A 23,357-nucleotide genomic window follows, 5' to 3' on the forward strand; every position below is an offset into this window, starting at 1 on the left:
GACACAGTATCTCTTATGAATGTAGACACAGAACTCTTCAACAAAACAGTAGCAAACCAAATCCAGCAAAATATAAAAAGTTTACATCATGAACAAGTGAGATTTATCGCAGGAGTGCAGAGTTGGTTTACCATTTCAAAAACAATCAATGACATATACCATATAATCATCTCAATAGATGTAGGAAAAAAAATGTGACAAAATCCAACATTCTTTCATGATGAAAACACTCAACAAACCAAGAATAAAAGGGAACTTCCTTAGCCTGTTAAAGGACTTCTACGAAAAACCCACAGTGAATGTCATACATAAGACTAAACACTTTCCCCCTAAAGCAGGAATAAGAAATCAAGGATGTTTACTTGGTTATAACTTCTACTCAGCATTGTATTGGAGATTCTAACCATGGCAATTAGGCAAGGAATAAAAGGTATCCAGGTGGGAAGGAAGAGGTAATACTCTCTCTGTTTGTATATGACATAATCATATGTTTAGAAAATCCTGAAGAATCTCCTAAAAAGCTCTTAGAACTCATAAGTTCAGCACGATTGCAAGATGCAAGATCAATATACAAAAACAATTTCTGTACATTTGCAATGAATAATCCAAAATGAATTAAGAAAACAATTCCATTTATAATAAATCAAAAGGAGAAAAGACATCTTGAAATATTAAATCTTCCCACAAAGGAACATAACATTTCATCATTATACCAAATCTTGCTTCATACTCCTGACTATAAAGTTCCATAGTTTTCTCATTTCTTTTTTTTTTTTTTACATTTTTTAATTGAGGTATAGTCATTTTACAATGTTGTGTCAAATTCCAGTGTAGAGCACAGTTTTTCAGTTATACATGAACATATATATATTCATTGACACTTTTTTTTTTTTTGCTGTGAGCTATCACAAGTTCTTGTATATATTTCCCTGTGCTATACAGTATAATCCTGTTTATCTGTTCTGCATTTTGAAATCCCAGTCTGTCCCTTCCCACCCCCCACCCTCTTGGCGACCACAAGTTTGTATTCTGTGTCTATGAGTCTGTTTCTGTTTTGTATTTATGTTTTTTTCTTTTTGTTTTGTTTTGTTTTGTTTTAGATTCCACATATGAGCGATCTTGTATTTTTCTTTCTCTTTCTGGCTTACTTCACTTAGAATGACATTCTCCAGGAACATCCATGTTGCTGCAAATGGCCTTATGTTGTCGGGTTTTGTGGCTGCATAGTATTCCATTGTATAAATATACCACTTCTTTATCCAGTCATCCGTTGATGGACATTTAGGCTATTTCCATGTCTTGGCTATTGTAAATAGTGCTGCTATGAACACTGGCGTGCAGGTGTCTCTTTGAACTAGGTTCCTTCTGGATATATGCCCAGGAGCGGGATTCCTGGGTCATACGGTAAGTCTATTCCTAGTCTTTTGAGGAATCTCCATACTGTTTTCCACAGTGGCTGCACCAAACTGCATTCCTACCAGCAGTGTAGGAGGGTTCCCTTTTCTCCACAGCCTCTCCAGCATTTGTCATTTGTGGATTTTTGAATGGTGGCCATTCTGACTGGTGTGAGGTGATACCTCATTGTAGTTTTGATTTGCATTTCTCTGATAATTAGTGATACTGAGCATTTTTTGATGTGCCTATTGATCATTTGTATGTCTTCCTTGGAGAATTGCATGTTTAGGTCTTTTGCCCATTTTTGGTTTGGGTTGTTTGTTTTTTTCTTATTAAGTCTTATGAGCTGCTTATATATTCTGGAGATCAAGCCTTTGTTTCAATTGCAAAAATGTTCTCCCATTCTGTAGGTTGTCGTTTTGTTTTCCTTATGGTTTCCTTTGCTGTGCAGAAGCTTGTAAGTTTAATTAGGTCCCATTTGTTTATTCCTGCTTTTATTTCTATTGCTTGGGTAGACTGCCCTAGGAGAACATTTTTGAGATGTATGTCAGATACTGTTTTGCCTATATTTTGTTCTAGGAGGCTTATTGTATCTTGTCTTATGTTTAAGTCTTTGATCCATTTTGAGTTTTTGTGTATGGTGTAAGGGAGTGTTCTGGCTTCATTGATTTACATGCTGCTGTCCAGTTTTCCCAACACCATTTGCTGAAGAGACTGTCTTTATTCCATTGTATATTCTTGCCTCCTTTGTTGAAGATTAGTTGACCAAAAGTTTGTGGGTTCATTTCTGGGCTCTCTGTTGTGTTCCATTGGTCCATATGTCTGGTTTTGTACCAATATCATGCTGTCTTGATGACTGTAGCTCTGTAGTATTGTCTGAAGTCTGGGAGAGTTATTCCTCCAGCCTCTTTCTTTTTCTTCAGTAATGGTTTGGCAATTATAGGTCTTTTGTGGTTCCACATAAATTTTACTATGATTTGTTCTAGTTCTGTGAAATATGTCCTGGGTAATTTGATAGGGATTACATTACATCTGTAGATTGCCTTGGGCAGTGTGACCATTTTAACAATACTGATTCTTCCAATCCAGGAGCATGGGATATCTTTCCCTTTTTTTAAGTATTCTTTAATTTCCTTAATCAGTGTTTTATAGTTTTCCATGTATAAATCTTTCACCTCCTTGGTTAGATTTATTCCTAGGTATTTTATTACTCTGGGTGCTGTTTGAAAGGGGATTGTTTCTTTACTTTCTTTTTCTGTTGATTCATCATTAGTGTAAAGAAATGCAACTGATTTTTGAACGTTAATCTTGTAACCTGCTACCTTGCTGAATTCTTCAATTATTTCTAGTAGTTTTTGTGTGGACCTTTTAGGGTTTTCTATGTATAGTATCATGTCATCTGCATATAGTGACACTTTTACCTCTTCTTTTCCAATTTGGATCCCTTTTATTTCTTTCTCTTGCCTGATTGCTGTGGCTAGGACTCCCAAGACTATGTTGAATAGGAGTGGTGATAGTGGGCAGCCTTGTCTTGTCCCAGATTTTAGTGGGAAGGTTTTGAGTTTTTCACCGTTGAGTACTATGCTGGCTGTAGGTTTATCATATATAGCTTTTATTATGTTGAGATATGTTCCCTCTATACCCACTTTGGTGAGAGTTTTTATCATAAGTGAGTGTTGAATTTTATCAAATGCTTTTTCTGCATCTATTGAGATGATCATGTGGTTTTTATCCTTTCTCTTGTTGATGTGATGTATTACATTGATTAATTTGCATATGTTGAACCAGCCTTGTGTCCCTGGGATGAACCCCACTTGGTCATGATGTATAATCTTTTTTATGTGCTGTTGGATTCTATTTGCTAATATTTTGGTTAGGATTTTGGCATCTATGTTCATCAGTGATATTGGCCTATAATTCTCTTTTTTGGTGGTGTCTTTGCCTGGTTTTGGTATCAGGGTGATGGTGGCTTCATAGAATGAGTTTGGGAGTATTCCCTCCTTTTCAGTCTTCTGGAAGAGTTTGGGAAGGACTGGTATGGGTTCTTCTTTCTATGTTTGGTAGAATTCCTCAGTGAAGCCATCCGGTCCTGGACTTTTATCTGTAGGGAGGTTTTTTATTAGTAATTCAATTTCATTTCTAGTGATCGGTTTGTTCAAGTGGTCAGTTTCTTCTTGATTCAGTCTTGGTGGACTGTATGTTTCTAGAAACTCGTCCATCTCCTCTAGGTTATCCAGTTTGGATCCATATAGTTTTTCATAATATTCCTATATGATAGTCTGTTTTTCTATGTTATTTGTTTTAATTTCTCCATTTTCCTTTCTTATTTTGCTAATTTGTGCTCTCTTTTTTTTCTTCTTTGTGAGTTTGGCCAGAGGTTTGTCGATTTTATTTACTCTTTCAAAAAACCAGCTTTTGGTTTGATTGATTTTTTCTGTTGTTTTTTAAATCTCTATTTTATTTCCTCCCTGATCTTTATTATTTCGTTCCTTCTGCTGACTTTTGGGTTCTTTTGCTCTTCTTTTTCTAATTCGTTTAGCTGGTGGATTAGATTATTTATTTGAGATTGTTCTTCTTTTTCGAGGAAGGCCTGTATCACTATAAACTTCCATCTTAGCACTGCCTTTGCCGCGTCCCATAAATTTTGTGTGGTTGTGTTTTTATCTTCATTTGTCCCAAGGTATTTTTTAATTTCAACTTTGATTTCATCGTTGACCCATTGGTTTTTTAATAGCATGTTGTTTAATCTTCATGCTTTCCTTTTTTCCTCCTTTGTTTGTCTGTAGTTGATTTCTAGTTTCATGGCATTGTGGCCAGTAAAGATGCTTGAGGTAATTTCTATCTTCTTAAAATTGTTGAGGCTTCTTTTGTGCCCAAGTACATGATCAATCCTAGAAAATGTTCCATGTGCACTTGAAAAGAATGTATATCCTATTTTGGGAGGGTGTAATGCTCTGAAAATGTCCACCAAATCTAATTTTTTTGTTGTATTGTTTAATTTCTCTGTTGTCTTATTTAGTTTCTGTCTGGAAGATCTGTCTAGTGATGTTAACGTGGTGTTAAAATCTCCGGCAATGATTGTATTCCCATCAATTTCCCCCTTTATCTTTGTTAATAATTTTTTTATGTACTTAGGTGCTCCTATATTGGGTGCATATATATTAATGAGTGTAATATCCTCATCTTGTACTACTCCTTTAATCATTATAAAATGTCCTTCTTTGTCTTTATTTATAACCTTTGTTTTAAAGTCTATTTTGTCTGAAATCAGTACTACAACACCTGCTTTTTTGGCTTTTCCATTTGCATGGAATATCCTTTTCCATCCTTTCACTCTCAATCTGTATGTGTCCTCCCTAAAGTGGGTCTCCTGTATGCAGCATATTGAAGGTTCTTGCTTTATTATCCAGTCTGCCACTCTACGTCTTTTGACTGGAGCGTTTAGTCCATTAACATGTACAGTAATTAATGATAGATGTGTGTTTATTGCCATTTTGAACTTATTTTTGCAGTTGATTTGGTATTTCCTCTTTGTTCCTTTCTTCTTCCTTTTGTGGTTTGGTAATTTTCCTTTGTAAATAAAATCTTTGATTTAAATAGATCTTTATTTAGTTTTTGTGACTCGCTTGTAAGTTTTTGGCTTGTGGTTACCCTTTTTTGTAAATCTGTTAACCCATTACTAAAACTGTTTGTATTAAACAGATAGTAATATAAGCTCAAACCCATACTACCGAGAACAGAAAATTTAAAAAAGAAAAAAAGTATTCTGTATTTTCTTGCTTCCTTTCCTACTCTTAATGATGTAGATGTCTTCTTTTACAATTTTGTGTTTATTCTTTTTGTAATTCATGATAGTCATCACCTTTCCAGTTAGGAGTTTCTCACTTTTGTAGCATCCTGCTTCTTTTGTATTTAGAGTAGACCTGTCACTATTTCTTTTAGCATGGGTTTAGTGTTGCTAAACTCTTCTAGTTTTTGCTTGTCTGTGAAATTCTTTATCTCTCCTTCTATTCTAAAGGATAGCCTTGCTGAATAAAGTATCCTAGGCTGCGTCTTTTTTTCATTCAGGACTTTGAATATATCTTGCCACTCCCTTCTGGCCTGTAGTGTTTGTGTAGAGAAATCAGCTGAGAGCTTTATGGGGGCTCCCTTGTAACTCACTCTTTGTTTTTCTCTTGCTGCCTTTAGGATCATTTCTTATCCTTGACTCTGGCCATCTTGATTATGATATGTCTTGGTGTGGGTCTGTTTGGGTTCTTCCTGTTTGGGACCCTCTGAGCTTCCTGTACTTGGCTATCTGATTCCTTCTTTAGGTTTGGGAAGTTTTCAGCCATGATTTTTTCCAATACCTTTTCAGTCCCCTTTGTTCTTTCTTCCCCTTCTGGAACCCCTATTATGCATAGATTGGCACACTTTATATTATCCCATAGGTCCCTTATATTTTCATTGTTTTTTATTTGTTTTTCTCTCAGCTGTTCTGATTGAGTGCTTCCTGTTGTCCTGTCTTCTAGGTCCCTTATTCATTCCTCTGCATTATCTAGCCTGCTTTGTACAGCCTTTAGATCAGTTCTCATCTCAGCAAAGAGTTTACCAGTTCCACTTGGCTCTTCTTTATAGCTTCAACTTCATTTTTGACATATTTTATATATCTCTAAATGCTATCTCTTTTAGTTCCTTCAGTACTTTGATCACTCCCTTTTTGAAATCTTGATCTAGTAGGCCATCCATGTCTGTTTCATTGATCATTCTTTCAGGGGATTTCTCTTGCTCTTTTAATTGGGAGTGGTTCCTCCGCTTCATATTGCTCATATCTCTGTGGTACTGTGGCTTATGGAGGGAGTATCAGTTATCTATTGTGGTCCTTAAGGAGTTTATTTATTTATCTTTCTAAAGTCTATGTAGTAATAAAACTTACAAAAAAGAGAGAATTTTAAAAGAAGGGAGAAAAAAATGTTTGAAAACAGTGTATAATGAATAAAAGAAGAGCAAGTTGAAGCAGAATAGCAATTGAGTTGAGACATCTTTTAAAAACCTTAAAAAAAAAAAGGAGAAAAGATCAAAAAACAATATTTGAAACCTGTGTATAATCAGTAACAGGAGATCAAAACCAAGAGAAATAAAAATGTAATGAGGTGGATTTTTAAAAACAATAATAACAAAAATATTTTTAAAATCTTAAAGGGATTAAAACTGTGGACATATACAATTGTTTGAAAAGTAAAATTTTAAAAGGTAATAGAAAGTAAAACAGATTTCTAAAAAAAGATAAAACGAGAATTTTAAAAGAATGGAGAAAAGAAGCTTAGAAAACAGTGTATAGTCAATAATAGAAGAGCAAGTTGATGCTGAATAGCAATCAAGTTGAGACTTCTTTAAAAACCTTTAGAAAAGGAGAAAAAATCAGAAAGCAATATTTGAAATCTGTGTATAATCAATAACAGGAGATCAAAACCAAGAGAAATAAAAGTGAAATGAGGTGGATTTTTAAAAATAATAAGAAAAAGGTTTTAAAAGAAAATTTTTAAAGGGATTAAAACTGTGGACATATACAATTGTTTAAAAAATAAAGATTAAAAAGGTAATAGAAAATAGAACAGATTAAAAAAAAAAGGTAAAAACAAAAAAAGGAATGTGTTCTCTTGGAGACCGTGCACTCTTAATGATTTTATTGAGAAGTTTTTCTGTCTTCTCCCTGTTTCACGGACTCAGCTTGCGGTTTCCAGAGGCCCTCCATCGGTGCCCTTGTTTGTGCTGCTCCCATTGCCTATCAGCAAGCAGATCGTGCCCTCTCCCAGCACTGCGCTCAGGTGCTGCCCTTTTGCACAGTGGGCAGGCAGGTCACCCCCGCCTGCCAATGCCGCAGTAAGATGCTGCACTCGGGTGAGGTCAGGGGGTGGATCGTGCCCCCTCCCAGCACCATGGTCAGGTGCTGCACTCTTGCCAGGAAGGCGGGTGGCTGCCTGCCTTCTCCAGGCGCCAGCTGCTCTGCTGCTCTGTGCAGCTGCTCGCTCTGCCTGGGGTCGACACTCCATAGGGGGGTCTCTGGAAGACAGGAGAACAGCCCTGCCCCTGCTCCATGCCAAAACCCAGCGCGTTGTCTTGGTGGCGCAAGTTCTCTGAGGTGCCAGGGCAGAAAGGTCCTATCTGCCTCTGGCTGTAATCAAATCTCAGTCCTGCTCAGGAGGTTGCAGAGCCCCCAGGTGCGGATTCAGGTCTCGGTCTTGGCCCCGCCCTTGCCAGGGGTGCACAGGAGGATGTGGCGGCTGTGGCTGTTCCCCGTCTCTCTTATCGCGAGAAGTGCCAGTAATGGCTCCGCGGGTCTGAGGAGACAAAAGCTATGGCGCCCTCCCCCCAGGGCACACCAGCAGCGTTGCTTTTCTTTTCTTTTCTTTTCTTTTTTTTTTGTAACTTATGGGGGGCGCAGGTTGTTCTGCTCTGTGTCCCCTCTCAGCCATGGCGTGCAGCCCGCTGCAGTCCCCCGGGGCTACATCAGTGCAGCCGCCCCAGTCCTCTGCCTGGCTCGGGCAGCCTGTCCCATCCCCCAGCTGTCGGCTCACATCTCGGGCTGGGTGTCACAGGGACCCTCTGTGCCTATTTAACTTGGTTCTGTCGGTCAAGGGGTGCTCCGTACAGATCTGAGCCTCGGAGGCTCCCCCTTTGTCCCACTGGACTCTCTGTTGGAGAAGGGGAGACCCAGCGAATGAGCGCCATTCCTCCTTTGCTACTCCCTCTCCACGGGACCGGTCCCGTGCTGTTTTGCTTTTTCTTCTTTCTTTTTGCCTTTTCTCCTACCACATTCGTGGCGTCTTTGTCTTTTGAAGAGGGCAATGTTCTGTTGGAGTTCAGCAGGTGCTCTGGTTGGCTGGGTGGGTCCATAGGTGTGAGTTTTGGTGTATTTGTGGGAGAGGGTGAGCTACGAGCATCCTTCTACTCCGCCATCTTGGCCCTCTGCCCCAGTTTTCTCATTTCTTGTTAAGGTGATTCTTGGGAAATTAAAAAAATGTTTTCCTATTGTGATATAGACCTTTCCCCAGTGCATGTTTTAATTTTTAAATCCTGGTATGTAGGAAAAGTATTGGCATCTATTTGGCAACTGGTCACTTTCTTAAACATTATCATCATCATCATCATCATCATCATCATCATCATCATCATCATTTGTTCTATAGCTTTTCAGTTGAGTCTCATGGATTTTTTTATATAGACAATTAACTTCTATTTTTCTCTTCCATTTTTAATAGTTTTATTTTGTATTTTCTCTCGCTTTATTATTTTAACTTACACTTCCAGGATAGTGTTGAGTCATGTTGATGATGGTAAACATTCTACCTCGGTCTTGTGTTTTACCCCCAAGTGCCACTTGGTCTTGATCACCATTCTGAGATAGGTACGAATGTTGTCATCTAGGGGGATGTTCCTGGGTCCTGGTTTACTACATGGTGATTGTTGGGACTGCATGTTGAACTTGTTAACCCTTTAGAGTCTCTCTCTCATCCTCTGACTGCTACCCTGGCTGATCCTTCTGCTCCTGGAGTAAATCTGCCTGTGTACACATTGTGTTAATCTTTTGTTATGTACCCTGGACTTGATTTTTCTTTAATTGAGATAAAATAGACCTAACGTGCAATGTACTGTTTTAACCACCTTTAAGTGTACAATTCAGTGGCATTAAACACACTCACAGTGTTTTGCCTCATTACCACTGTCGACTTCAGGAACTTTTCCCTCTTCCCAAACAGAAGCTCTGTTACCTAGCAGATGTTAACTCCTCCTCCTCACCCTACCCCTCAGCCCCTGCTAAATAGTGTTTGGCTTTCTTTCTCTATGAATTTGCCTATTCTAGGTACCTCATATAAGTGGAATCAGAGAGTATTTGTCTCTTTATGCCTGGATTATTTCACTCAGCGTGTTTTGTTTTGTTTTGTTTCAGTTTTTTGTGGTGGGGGGTAGTTAGGTTATTTATTTATTTTTAGAGGAGCTACTGGGGAATGAACTCTGAACCTCCTGCATGCTAATCATGCACTCTACCACTTGAGCTATGCCCTCCCATCACTCAGCATGTGCTTAAGGTTCAACCACGTTGTAGCATATGCTACATTCCTTTTCATGGCTGAGTAATATTCCACTATGTGTATATCATGTCTTGTTCATCCATTCATGTGTTGATGGGCACTTGGGTTGCTTCCACCTTCAGGCTATTGTAATGCTGCTGCTGTTAACATTGGTCTGCAGGTGTCTTGTTTGAGACTGCTTTCATGTCTTTTGGGTGTACACCTGGGAGTTGCATTGCTGGGCTGTACAGAAATTCTTTGTTTAACTTTTGGGGGAACTACCAGACTGTTTTCCACAGAAGCTGCACCGTTTTATATTCCTACCTGATTTTCTTTTAAACTACCAGGATTTTTGTATTTTTATTCTTAGTTGAAATTCATTGGTCATTTCTTTGTGGTTCTATCTTTCAATTATACTAAAACCAGCTTTGATTTTGAACATTTTCTCTTTTCTGTGTTTTTCCACAGGTGGTGTGATATGATACACATCTGTTTCTTGAAAGTTAGGGGCTTAGTGTCCTTTAGGGACATAATTCTTTGATAGCTTTATCCAGTACCTCCTTTGGGTATAGGATTTATTTATTTTTTTCTGACAATTTGAGTGAATTATCACCATTTATATTTTCTTACAAAAAGACCTATATATCATTGAATTACAAAAATTTTATTAGCTTACAAAGCACATAATATTCTCTATTAAAAAAAATCTTTTCACCTCTGTTTATCTCTTTTCTGATCTCTAATTTTGTATATTTATATTCTCTTTCTAGCCAAAAAAGTGTTAGTCTATTTCTTGTTTTTTCTTAAAGAAACAGCTTTTGGATAACTTCATCAATTTTGTATTTTTTTGAATGAACTTTTTCTAAATGTGAAAATATTTTTCATTTTGCTGATTGTGCAAATGCGATACAGACTTGTAAAGTTTTTTTCTGAGTGCCTTTTAAAAAGATTTTCAGACTTGCTGACAAGATTTATTCCTGACCATAGCACTGACTGAAATAGAATTTTGAGAAATTAAATTTAATTACCAGAAACTTATACAACTCTCATATATTAAAATTAAATGAATGTGTTTCATCAGTAAATATTCATATCAAGAGATAACATCAGAAATCTGGAAACTTACATATCCTGTGTAAGAAAAAACTCCCAGGGTGAGAGAGAAATGAGCATACCCCAGGGAGCCACCCCAGTGCAGTTCTCAAGACAGACAGAGGACTGTTTCAGGACTCGGAGAGAGAAGGTTCCAGGGAGAACTCTGCTGAGAACACCGTGCCGCTGTTCCTCTCGATTACAAAACCTGCCGCTTAGTTACTTCTGCAGAACTTAATTACGTACAAGCATAGAACTTTCTGATAGAAATAATGATATAAAATCTCTAACACAAGGGCTCTTGCGTTTTCAAGACTAGTTTCTCTTTCCAGTCCTGTGCAGCTCCTAGTGTGGAATTTAAGTTCAGTTCCGTTCGCCTGAATCCACTAAGCGCTGTCTCGCCGTTCCTGCACCGCCCTCGCCTCCCACCCTGGGGTTTGGGTTTCCTGAGGCCCCAAACATGTCAGAACTCCAAGGAGCGCTGTTGTTATTCGTTGTTTTAATAAGTAAACTATTTTTAAAGTTTATCTTTTTGTCGTGTCATAAGACACTCATCTTAATGTCATGAGACGTTTTGTCCTAGTCGTAAGGACACATCCGTTTTGGAGTGCGTGGTGCAGTGTTGCGGGAGGTAGGGACGTCGTTGTCCAGCGGGGCTCTGGGGCTTGTTATCTTGCATAATTGCACCTTCCTGCCGGCTGGCTAGGAGCTCCCTGCCTCCCCCTCCCCACAGCCCCGAGAGCCACCACCCAACTGTCTGCTTATGTGTGACTGACTATTTTAAACTTTATTTTTTAGAGCAGTTTCAGGTTCACAGCAAAACTGAGCAGAAAGTATAGAGATTTTCTGTCTGTCTCCTGCCCCCACGTACAACCTCCCCACTACTCACTTCCCTGCCACAACAGTGCATCTATTACAGTCAGTGAGCCTGCAGTGACACGCCATTCTCCCAAAGGCCATAGTTTACATTAGGGCCACTCTTGGTGCACATTCTGGGGTCTTAACAAATGTGTAATGACCTGTGTCCACCATTGTAGTATCGTCCAGGATACTTCCACTGCCCTAAAAATCCCCTGTGCTCCACCCACTCATCCCTCCATTCTCCAACCCGTGGCAGCCACTGACTCTTTTGCTGTCTCAGTTAGTTTTGAAATGTGGGTGATCATTAGTGAAACCCATTCACCTGCCTTCACTGATCAAGGTCGTCCACAAAGGACTTCCGTGTCCTCCAGGGAGCACTTAGTCTAAACGGTAGAATGTTTGTTTGTCTGAGTTGTTTTCCAGGAGCTTGGAGTCAGCTGTGTCTAGTTTGGGCTGAGCTGGTTAGGACTGGATAGGACCACTGACCCTCCAACTGGGCCTGTGCCACTGTCCACTTCATGACCTTTTGACATGAGAGGGCCAAAAATTCCATTCTCAGGTCATTCCATTCTCACAGTCTTACGCCTGTGCAGAGCGATGATGACTGCACATTTTCCAGTCACCTTTCCCCACGCTCCCCATGCCTCAGACCATCCTGCTGCTTTATTCTTTGTCCCGTAAGTACCCTGAGCCCCTTGGCTTCAGGGAGGGAGACCTGAGACTTGTTCACCCATCTTCTCACCTTGAGAGCTACCTGGAGAGCAAACCCTCTCTGCTGCAAACTTCAGCACCTCAGTGTTTTGAAGTGCTGCTCATTTGGCAGGAGGAAGCTAGTTTGGTAACAGTTTTGCCTTTTCTAGGGTGTCATATAGTTGTAATCATATGCTATGTAACCTTTTCAGATTGTCTTTTCATTTACTAATATGCATTTAAGCTTCCTGTAAGTCTTTTCATGGCTTCAGAGCTCATTCTTTTTTTTTTTTTTTAACATTTTTTTTTATTGAGTTATAGTCAGTTTACAATGTTGTGTCAATTTCCAGTGTAGAGCACAATTTTTCAGTTATACATGAACATACATATATTCATTGTCACATTTTTTTTGCTGTGAGCTGCCACAAGATCTTGTATATATTTCCCTGTCCTATACAGTATAATCTTGTTTATTCTACATATGCCTATCAGTATATACGAATTTCGAACTCCCAGTCTGTCCCTTCCAACCCCCCTCACCCTTCATTCCTTTCTATTTTTGAGTAATATTCCATTGTTTGGATGCATCACAGTTTATTTACACATTCACCTATTGAACGACATCTTGGTTGCTTCCAAATTTTGGCAATTATGAATAAGGCTGCTGTAAACATCCGTGTGCAGATTTTCACTTGGATGTAAGTTTTCAGCTCGTCTGGGTAAATACCAAGGGGCATGATTGCTACATCAGATGGTAAGAGTATGTTTAGTTTTGTAACAAACTGCCAAACTGTCTTCCAAAGTGGCTGCACCACCCCCTTGCCAGCGCTGGGTGCTGGCAGCGTTGTGGATTGTGGCCGCTCTGATGGGCGTGGAGCGGCACCTCGCTGTTGTTTCACGTCGCATTTCCCTGATGGCACATTGGGTGGAGCGTCGCTTCACGTGCTTACTGCGTCCGTATGTCTTCTTTGGCGAGGTGTCTGTTCGGGCTCACGCCAGTTTTTTAACTGGGCTGTTTTCTCATTGTCGAGTTCTTAGAGTTCTTTGCACATTTTGGATAGCAGGCCTTTATCCAGTGTGTTTTTCGTGAACAGTTTTTCCCAGTCTCTGGCTTGTCTTCTCGTTCTCTTGGTATTGTCTTCCACAGAGCAGACGTTTTTGTTTTTAATGAAGTCTGACTTATCAAGTCTTTCTTTTATGGATTGTGCCTTTGGTGTTGTGGCTAAAAAGTCATCATGACACCCAAGATTGCCTAGATTTTCTCCTGTTACCTTCTGGGAGTTTCAGTCTCACATTTTACCTGAGCTCTATGATCCGTTTGGAGTTATTTTTTGTGAAGGGTGTGGGGTCTGCGTCTAGATTCATTTTTTGCACGTGGATGTCTGGCTGTTTCAGCACTCTTGTTGAAGAGACCGTGTTTGCTCCATTGGGTTGATTTTACCCCTTTGTCAAAGATCAGTTGACTGTATTTTTGTGGGTCTATTTCTGGGCTCTCTCCTCTGTTCCATTGATCTGTCTGTCTGGTCTTTCACTAGTGCCACAGCGGAACCAGCTAGTGTCACCCTGAGGCCACCCGCATGCCTACCGAGGGCTCCGGGCTTCCTTCTGCGACCCTCTGGCCTTTCCCAGGCACCTCCTCACCCCTCCCTTCCCTCTCAGCCTCCATCTCAAGTTCTTACCAACCAGTTACTTACCAAGGCTTGCTTTGGGTCTGCCCTTCTAGGACACAGCAGGAAGTTGTAGATTGCACAAATTGTCCTTTTCTCAAGTAATCTGTTTGAGTCCTCTTATCAAAAAATGTCTAAAAATCTGTCATCACAGGAGACTAAATCCCAGATTGTGTGTTGGGTGCTCTGGACCTCCTGCCTCTAGTTTGGGCCTCGTCTCCAGGAAGGGAGGCCAGGGTGAAGGGGTCAGCAGAGCTGGGGATGCCTCAGTAGGCCCACAGGAGCACAGGGGCAGAGGTCAGTCAGGCCTGCCCTGCAGGCTCGGGCAAGTCAGCTCCTTGGGACTCAGTTTCCTCATATGTGAAAATAGAGCATGTATTTAGTTGGACAAATTGAGAGAACACGTGAAATCCAACAAGTTGATCAGACTTATTAATGTCTACTTATGTTTTATTTACTATAGTTTTAGATGTAGCAACTTTCCAATTTTTTGGTTTATTTTTACCTTTTTATTTTGAAGTAATTATGTATTCATAGGAGGTTGCACAGAGATGTTCAGGGACATCCAGTGCTCCTCTCCCCAGCCTCCCTCCATGGCAGCACCTTACACTGCTATAGTGCAGAGTCAAGCCCCCAAAGTTGGCACTGATGCTGTCCACCCAGCTTGTTCAGGCTTCTCCAGCTTATGTGCACTCACTGCACATGTGTGTGTGAGATGCTGTGCAGTCTCATCGCAGGACCTCACCTGTACCATCACCACCAGCCTCTCCGTGACACCCTTTATGCCCACCCAGCCTTCCCCATCCCACCGCTACGCCTGGACAACCACTAATCTGCTCTCCATCTCTATAACTTCATCATTTCAGGACTGTTACATGAATGGACTTGTGCTGTATAACCCTTAGGGATTGATTGACCTTCCCCTCAGCGCAATTCTCCAGTTCATCCAGGTTGGCACGGGGGTGGTAGTTCATCCCTTTCAGCTGCTGAGTAGTGGTCCATGGTTTGTTTATCTGTTTGCCTGTTGCGGCATCTGCGTTGTTGCCAGTTTGAGACTGTTGTGACTAGAGGTGCTGTAAACATTTGTGTGTAAGTTCCTGCTCTAAAGTGAGTCTTTATTTCTCATGACTAAATGCCCAGGACGTTCAACTGCCGGGCTGTCTGGTAAGTCCATTCATTATATTTATTTTTACAATTCACTTTTATTTCATGGCAAATGAGTCTGATTATCTGTTTATGGTACTAATTATATGAGTAACCTTTGAAGAAAAGCACACTGAAGCATTGTACAGGCAAACATTGTGCCTGTGCACATGGACGTGTGAAGTGTGGAGAGACAGGCCTCTGTGGTGACACCAGGCCGCAGCAGTGCTGGACGGAGGAGGTGCTTCCCTCCCTGGCCGTGCGGGAAGTGCTCACTCCTGCAGTGAAACCGTCAAGAACCACGAACACTTCTGGCTAGGAGCTACGAGCAGTGACCAGTGAAGACTGCAGCCAAGGGAATTCCTGAGAATTTTAACGAGATTGTCACAAGAAGGAGGTGGGAGTTACAGATCCTCCTTGACTTACAATGGTCTTACGTCCTGATAAACCTGTCATAAGTTGTAAAAGTCTTCAGTCAGAAATATATTTAATAAAGCTGACCACCGAGCACCGTGGCTGAGCCTGGCCTGCCTTAAAGGTGCTCACAGCACTTGGATTAGCTGACATTTGGGCAAAACCATCTAACACAAAGCCTGTTTTACAGTAAAATGTTGAATACCTCATGTAATTTCTTGAATGTGGCTCTGAAAGTGAAAAGCAGGGTGAGTGTCCACGTAGACCGTGTGGCTGACTGGGAACTGCGCCCGCTGCCCAGCGTCACAAGAAGAGGGTTGCACCCCATGTCACTGTCCCTGGAAAAGGTCAAAATTCCAAGTGCGGTTTCTGCTGAATGTGTATAGCTTTCACACCATTGTAAACTCAGGGACTGTGCTTAAGAAGAAATGAGGAAAGTGATTTTTTTTCCCTAAACATTGTTCATAACCTCCATTCTCCTTATTCCTTTTTCGTAAATTCTTTTAACTTTATAAGGATCAGGTGGTTTTCGTCTTGTGTACACTGTTTCAAAACACAGAGATGAAAAGCCACCGTCCACAGAGAAAGCATCACCCTGAAATAGCACAGGAGGGAAAATACTAATTCTGCTAACAAATAGGAGCACTTGGTAGGTGCGCCTGTTGGTGATCCGGTCATCTTCCGACATCTTTCCCTTGGCGCAGTTACCTTGGGCTTCGTCCACGTGGCTCGTGTGTCCTTAGCTGGCTCCTGTGGCTTTTGTGCAGTGTTCCATTCTGAGGACAGACCAAGTTTACCTGCTCACCCACTGATGGACATTCGAGTCGTCTCAGTTTCTGGGTGTTGTGAATAAAGCTGCCACGAACAGTTTTGAACACGTCTTGGTGTGGACTTGCTTTCCTTTTCTTCAGGGATAAAATCTCAAGCTACCTGAACACCTCACAGCGGGCGCCAGAGGGTGCGTGGGCACGTTGTGGGAGGGACACAAGCGTGGCTGAGGGCGGCTGGAGCAGAGGACGCCAGCACCCGCTCTGCACCAGGCGGTCGGTGGCTGTGTTTGACAGTGGGCTCTTCAGTTCTTACGGGCTCTCTGGTTTCTCTCAGAGTGAAGCCCTGGATCCTTCTTGGCCCCTTTGGACCTCTGCATCACACCCAGCCTTCCGTTCATTAGGGTCGTTGGTTGTGCGCAGACCCCGCGCTTTTCTCTGATGAGGGTATAAAGATGGTGGTGTCGGCTCTGAAATATCACGGGCCTGGTGCCAGGGCCTCCTGTGTGCACTCTGCCTGCACTGTTGTGTGTAGACCTCCCAGGAGCCCCACAGAAGAGGCAGCATGTCTGTCCCCACCACCAGGGAGGAAATCAAGTCTCAGAGAGTTTAAGTATCTTGCCCAAGATGGCACAGCTAGTAAGTGGCAGGTTGGATGTTGGACCAGATTATTTGACTGCAGAGTCAGCACCTTTACCACAATATTATATGCCTTTCCTCATTGAACACAGGGATTGTGCATGGAATTTAAGATGCTGTCTTAAATGTCTCCTGCATCATTCAGTTAAGTCCTGTATTCCTGAGTTAGTATTTCTACCCAGTGGCCCCTCCCTGGCAACCCAGACCAGGTCAGATCACCCTGCAGCAGGTGCTTCTCTCACAGCCCTCTGCCCCCCCCCCCGCGGCGCTGAGAGCGCAGCCCCGTTGCAGGCGGCACACTTTGCTGCCTTGTGGCCCCTGCCCAAGGGGTGCCAGGTGCTCTGCTTCCTGTCGTTGGATGAGCCTGGTCCATGAGTGAGTGCATTACATTGTTAGGTGTGCATGTTGTCTTCAGCTTTACTGAGGTCTTATTTACCTGTAAATTTACCCGCATGCACAACCGTTTGTCCACGGCCGCAGTCCAGGTGCAGAGTATTTCCGCCGCTGTTCTGCTCCTCTGTCCCTGTCGTAGTTCTGCCTTCTGTAGGTTTTTAGATGAATGGAATTGCACAGTGTGTCATTGCATGTATCTGTCTGACTGACTGAGCGCAATGCTTTTGAGGCTCTTCTGTGTTGTTGCTTGTGTCAGCAGTTCAAGGTGCATTTTTTAAAGCATCTTAAATACTGTTTTTTGAAGCAGTCCAGAGCCAAATAGCTAGCCCCATTAAGGTTGAGACTTGGTATGTGGAGTTAAAGCAGCAGTTTCCATGTGTGCTCGAGGCTTGTGGGTTCCCCAGGACCTTCACCGTGTCCTTGAGGTCAGAGCTATTTCATGATAACACTGAGATGCTGTTTGCCTTTTTCACCTTTGTTCTTTCATTGGGTTTCAGGAGATTTCCAGATGCTCCGTGATGTATGGTTCTGTAGCAGATTGAATGCAGATGCAGAAATGAGAATCCATCTGTCTTCTGTTAAGCTATCTGGCTTAAAGAAATCTATAAAAATGTTAATGCCAGTCTCCTCACTAAAATTTTTCATATTGGAGAATGTTTTTATAATGGATGTTAATTATATTACCATGTAATGGGTTGTTTATTGTTATTATTAGATAATAATAGGTATTAAAACTATTTTTAACTTCTCATAAAACAAATTGTAATAAACATAAACCATATAAACAGAAGCTTAATTTTTTAGTTGTAGAGAGGCCCTTAGTCCAAGAAGTTTAAGAGTCTCTTCACTAGGGACGTTTTTTGAAAAGGGGATGGGGAGCAGGATGAGAAAGTCTTGGAGCTGGTTATAGATTAGAAGAGGGTCTGGAGACCTGGGGTGATGACCTGGCCCGAGGAGCCCAGAGAAAGGGCCTCTGCAGGGAACGCGGGCGGAAACTCGAGAACAGGCGTTGAAGGCCACATCTTGTTCTCAGCCCCCTGCTCCCTCCCAGGACCTGGTTGGGCAGGTTCTGTGTAGCGCGTGCTTCCTGCAGGGAGCTAACGGGTGGCCCGCACCTGCGCCTGCCAGCAGAGGGTCATCAGATGCCCCCAGGCAGCCAGCTGCTCTCCTGAGATGAGGTTGCAGCTCCCGACCAACAGTTGGGCACTTTCTGGGGATCTGACATCTGTGCTGTGTTTGGATCCCAAGGGTTACTAGGACGTCAACAGGACTGTTTCCTTGGCTTTCAGGAAAAGACATTTTATCCTCTGGTAGAGTTTTAGGTGCAAATTAAAAGACAAAAGCGGGTGGAGGGGCCTCTCTTATCACTGACTCTTGTTGGATCAAAGCTGTTGATAAACGTAGAGAAGCCGAGCGCCTCTGACCTGCTCACTGCTTTTCTCTTGCAGGCGGAAGAGCCTGTGCTTCCGACTGAGGAAGATACTCCTCTGCGTTGTGGGGTTGTACCTGACCATTCCAGTTCTCGTCAAACTGTGTCCTGGGATACAGGCCAAGCTGATTTTCCTGAACTTCGGTAAGTGCTGTGCGTTCATTTTTCCGTTAATTTTAGTAAGAGTTCGTTTTCATGGTAATTTATGTATTTATATCTCCATCATTTAGCTCAGGAAATACAGAACCTTTTTGTTGTCCAGAAAGTTCCCTGTGCCCCTTACCAGTCACAAGATGTTTGTAAGGTGGGCACTGCTTTCCAGGGCTGGCATTCATGAGCGCAGGTGATTGCTGCATGGCTGGGGCTCTTTTTCAGCTGAGTTGGTCAGAAATACTGACAATGTGGAGAGTCTTATGAAGATGTCGTGTTGGAGATGCCTTGTCACTTGTGCAGGCTCGGAGGTTAGCTGTCCTTGGGAAAGATGACCACTGAAAAGTGAAGTGCCTTAAAAAATAATTAGGCCTTTTTACTTTTTTAAAAAAAATCTGTTTTTTCCTTTGAAAAAGCCTAACATACCTTGGTTGTTGTGGAATTATATGCTGGCTTTGAGGTGTTACAGTCTCCTTCAGTTAACTTGGACCTTATGTGTTCCAAATTTGGGGTTTTTTTCACGTTTACTTTTGGGCCAGTGGGAGGAGAAAGTGTGGACATACTGAGCTGAGGAAGTGGAGGCTCCGTGTTTGCCAAGAGTGATCCTTCTCAGAAGCATCACTTTACAGACACAGCAGGAGGGGAAGGGGCTGCCTCTGCAGGTGCTGGAGGTTGGAGGCTAGGACATGGTGCTTGGCACCTGAGTGGTGACCTTCGGGTCGGGTGTGGGGCGCTTTCAGAGCAGGTGAGGTGGCTCTGTGGCTCTTGGGTTGTGCTGGTTTGTAGCAATGGGGTGTGAACTGGTGTGTGCACAGCTGGAGGCTGGGGAAGCTGGGCTGTGCTGTGGAGGCCACAGGGCAGCTGGTGGGGAGATGGGAGGGGCAGTACACGGAGACCTGGGAGAGGACGGCCGGCGGTGTGACAGGTCTTGTGCAGCTGGCCTGGGGCGGGCAGGGCGAGAGGTGGTGGGGCCTCATCCGTAGTGACACAAGTGCCACGGGCTCTGCAGACGCACCTGTGCATCAGTACACGGCTGTTACGTCTGCAGGAGGCTTGGTCCCAAGGACGTGGACGTCACTGCTGAAAGGGAGTTTCCGCTCTAAAGAGGAGCAGTTGGGAGGAGGAACAGAAATCGTAAGATCGGTATTTAAGGCTTCACAAATCTAAAATAAGGTTTCTATTTGGCTGTCTTAAAATAAGTGTAAAACACATGTACACTAAGACACATTTGATTTTTTCTAACAGAAATGTAGCTGAACTTCTAGGAATTTATCATCTCTGAGTTTTGGCCACTAATGAGAAGGAACATGAAGCCCAGGCTGCACGTTTCCTGATGCAGCAGCCCTTAGACTGACCGCACAGCCTCCCCCAGCGCAGGCTCGGGCACTTCCGGGCGCCTTGGGCAGAGGCCTTGGCAGCAGGTGGCCTGTTGCTCTCTGGGCTGCCACACAGAAGGGTCCCAGCGGATATTTGAATTGAATTGACTTTCTTTAGATCAGTCATTTGGGCTACTTCAGACACAGCCCACAAGTTTTGCTCTGTTGATTTCCTAATGACAAGGCAGGATATTCCTGGGTTCTCCTGGCAGGGCCCCAGGGCAGTGAGGCTGCCCAGTGCCCCCAGGGAGCCGTGGGTGTGGGGTACTTGTCTGTGCCCTCCCCTGTGGAGGAGGTGGGGGCCTCCCTGCCATCCTCTAGTGACTTGGCAGTTTCATCTCACGCTGCTAGAGGGTCTGTGTGTATGGGGGGCACCTCGGTTCTTGTCTCCTCAACATGTGACTCATGAGCTATGCATTTCCAGTTGGGCATTGAAGGAAATACAACAATCTTTTGGGGCCCAAAACTTGATTAAAATATTCATAAATTTATAGCAAATTTATCTGAAACTAAATCTATAAATCAGGTAAGTGAGCTCTAGGCGAAGGCTCATGTCTGTGGTTCAGGCATCATTCTACTTCACATGTATTTTCATAAGCAAAACATACAAGCTTTCCTAAAAACAAAAGATGAACTGAAAAGCTCTGAATGATTTGAAGAAGAAAATGAAACTTGCTTGGAGAAAATCACTGTCATGGTACTGTTCCCTGCCGGCCTTTTCATCGGTGTCTGAACCTGTAAGCGTAAGTAGATGTGTGTTTCAATACTTGCGTTCAAACGTCCATGCCCCCAGCTGTGTGGGTGACAGAGGATTTTGTGGTCTTGAAGTCTGGCTCCCTTCTCGCAGCCTCTTGCCCTGGGATCTAGAGCCATCACTGGGCGGCAAGGGCTGCTTCGGGCCAGAGGCTGTTGCTCTTCCCTGCATGCTGCCTGCCGTGGGCCTTTTCTGGAGATTACGTTTAATATGTGGTCTCCTTACTTGTTAAAGCAGAAGTCCAGCCAGTCACCTACAGCTCTCACGGGACATCGGTCCTTGAGCCTCCTCCGTTTCCTTCCCCTTAGCAGTCCTTGTCGGCCCTCACAGCTTTCTTCCCTGTCTTCAGGTCGAGCCTGGAATTGGATAAAACCCAGCGGGCCCTCCCAGCCCTTCCCTGTTGCTGCCCTGCTGCTTCCGTGTGTCAGGGCGGGGTGCCTGTGCCTGGGGTGCCGCAGAGCCCGGTGTTCAAAGCCCACAGGCAGTCAGACGTGTCCTCTGCGGCCCAGGGGTCCCGGCCTCTCACCCCGCCAGACTGGCTGTTTTCTGCCCCTTCACACATTTGCTCACTGTCCACTGAGCACTATCGGTGCAGGGTCCTTTCCCAGTCGCCCCCAATGATGTTTGTGGTTGCTGGTAAATGACCACGTGGTCAGGGGGTGGAAAACGCACAGCTGGGAAGCAGGAGAAAGCCGAGGCGGGTCGCGGCAGCTGCAGGAGCCTGTGTGCCGGGTTCCTGGGCTGTGCACTCCGGCCCTGTGTGGGCGGAGCTGGTAACAGGTAGCCATGAAGAGCTAGGTCACTGTCCCAGGCGCCTGGCTCCTGCCCCTGCCCCCCCCTCCTCGGTGGGCTGCCCGTGGGCTGGGAGCGGGGGCTCCAGCCAGCATCTCGGCGTCACGGGTCCAAGGGCTGTGACCACGCAGGAGTGAGCCGTGCTCTGGCCCAGGCAGATGCGAGACGCCCCTCTGGCCAGCCCAGGTCCCCTGCACCCCTGGACCCCTTTCCTCTGCCTTGAGGCATTTGTGCTCACTTACACCAGCAGCGGCCCCAGGACTGGCCAGCACCACCCACTAGCTGGAGGGGAGCACAGGGGCGACATCTGCTGCACTCGGCAGAGTCACTGTGCCCTTTTCTACTGTTGTTTCTAAAACAGAGGTAAAAGTGACCTGGAAGACAGGCCTTGTAGGGTGAGGTGGTCCTAGAGTAGAACTGAGCTTCTCAGTTCCAGTTCCTCTGGAGTGGAAGCTTTCGGGATTAGCTGCTAACCCTCATGATACACTCTGCACGGGCAGGGGTCCTCTCGGAACTCTGGGGCGGCGTGTGAGCAGCATGGCCACCTTCTCTAGGAGAGAGCCTCAGCCCTTGCAGGCACCCCCTTGCTGTTTGGCACGGGCGCTCCAGCCTCAGTAGCAGAACTGGCTGAGTCTGGGTGCAGGTAGGTGTTCAGAGTCTTGCTGAGGAAGCCATTTCCCGCCCGCGTCAGATGGTGGGCAGGCACCTGGTGCTGCAGCCCCAGCCCCCACGGCCCGGAGCAAGGTCACAGGAGCGGCAGGGTGGGCGCCTGTGTCCAAAGCAGACGCCCCCAGTGACCAGGCCCGCAGCCTCTGAGAACGTCGTACACAGCACAGCAGATACGCACGGGGGCTTGAGACCCCAGGAGCGCGTTGTCCCGCTTCTGGAGCTTCAGAAGCCTGGTGCCCGTGCCCTTCTGAGACAGTGGGTGGCGCCTTCTTTGCCTTTTCCAGCCTCTGGTGGTGGCCGGTGTCCTTGGCTTGAAGCTGCATTGTCCAGTCCCTGCCTCCGTCACACCGCTGCCCTCTCCCTGTGACTTTGGGTTGTCCTCCCTCTGTCCTTTCTGTCTCTGTGTTCTAGTTCCCCCTCTTGATAAGGACACCAGCTCTACCCAATGACCTTCCTTAGGCTTGATTTCCTCAGTTAAGACCCTGCTTCCAAATGAGGTCACCTTCTGATGTGCTCGGGGTTAGGACTTCAGCGTCCCCCTGTTTTGGGGGACAGAGTTCGACGGTTAACAAGCACTTTACGGGCCCACCAGGATCAGACGGTTTACCTGCCACGAGTGTGGGCCCTGGAGTCAGGCTGCGGGCTGCAAATCCTGCTCCCCGCGTCGAGCCGCGAGGGGCAGGGGCTGAGTCGGCAGTCGGCCCGCCTGACGGGGGTGCTGTGTGGGGTGGGGGGTTGGGTGGCAGCACCCCGGGAGCACCAGCAAGTATGATGCCACCTCCTCTGAGTGCCGTCTTTCTTGAGAGAAAGTGATATTAAAGTTTTTAGATGTAGGCTGCTTCTTGGGAAAGAGATGGATTAAGAAGCTGGGGGTTCAGAAGCAGCCCTGGGGGGAGGATTTGTCTGCCCATGTGGTCTGAGCTGCTCAGGAAATTTCTGGGGGAAGGAGCACATGTGTAAACCCATGTCCTCGTGAAGTCAGCTGTTTCATTTTTTCAGCAAATGTTTCCTGAGTGGTGGGGACATTTGAGGAAGTGAGAGTTGAAAGGTAGGGAGAGCATTCTGGAGGAAGGAC

General features: G+C 44.4%; 1 protein-coding gene across 1 annotated transcript in view; it reads left to right on the forward strand.

The window, feature by feature from the left end:
- The window catches only part of ABHD12 (abhydrolase domain containing 12, lysophospholipase), a 70,351-nt gene that overhangs the window by 32,009 nt on the left and 14,985 nt on the right, over window positions 1-23,357 (forward strand). The window contains exon 2 of the mRNA XM_074347746.1: window positions 18,561-18,685. Within this exon, the coding sequence (XP_074203847.1) occupies window positions 18,561-18,685 (125 nt within the window). The remainder of the gene's footprint in view (window positions 1-18,560; window positions 18,686-23,357) is intronic.

The sequence above is a fragment of the Camelus bactrianus genome, chromosome 19, assembly GCF_048773025.1.
Source record: "Camelus bactrianus isolate YW-2024 breed Bactrian camel chromosome 19, ASM4877302v1, whole genome shotgun sequence".
Classification (NCBI taxonomy): Eukaryota; Metazoa; Chordata; class Mammalia; order Artiodactyla; family Camelidae; genus Camelus; species Camelus bactrianus.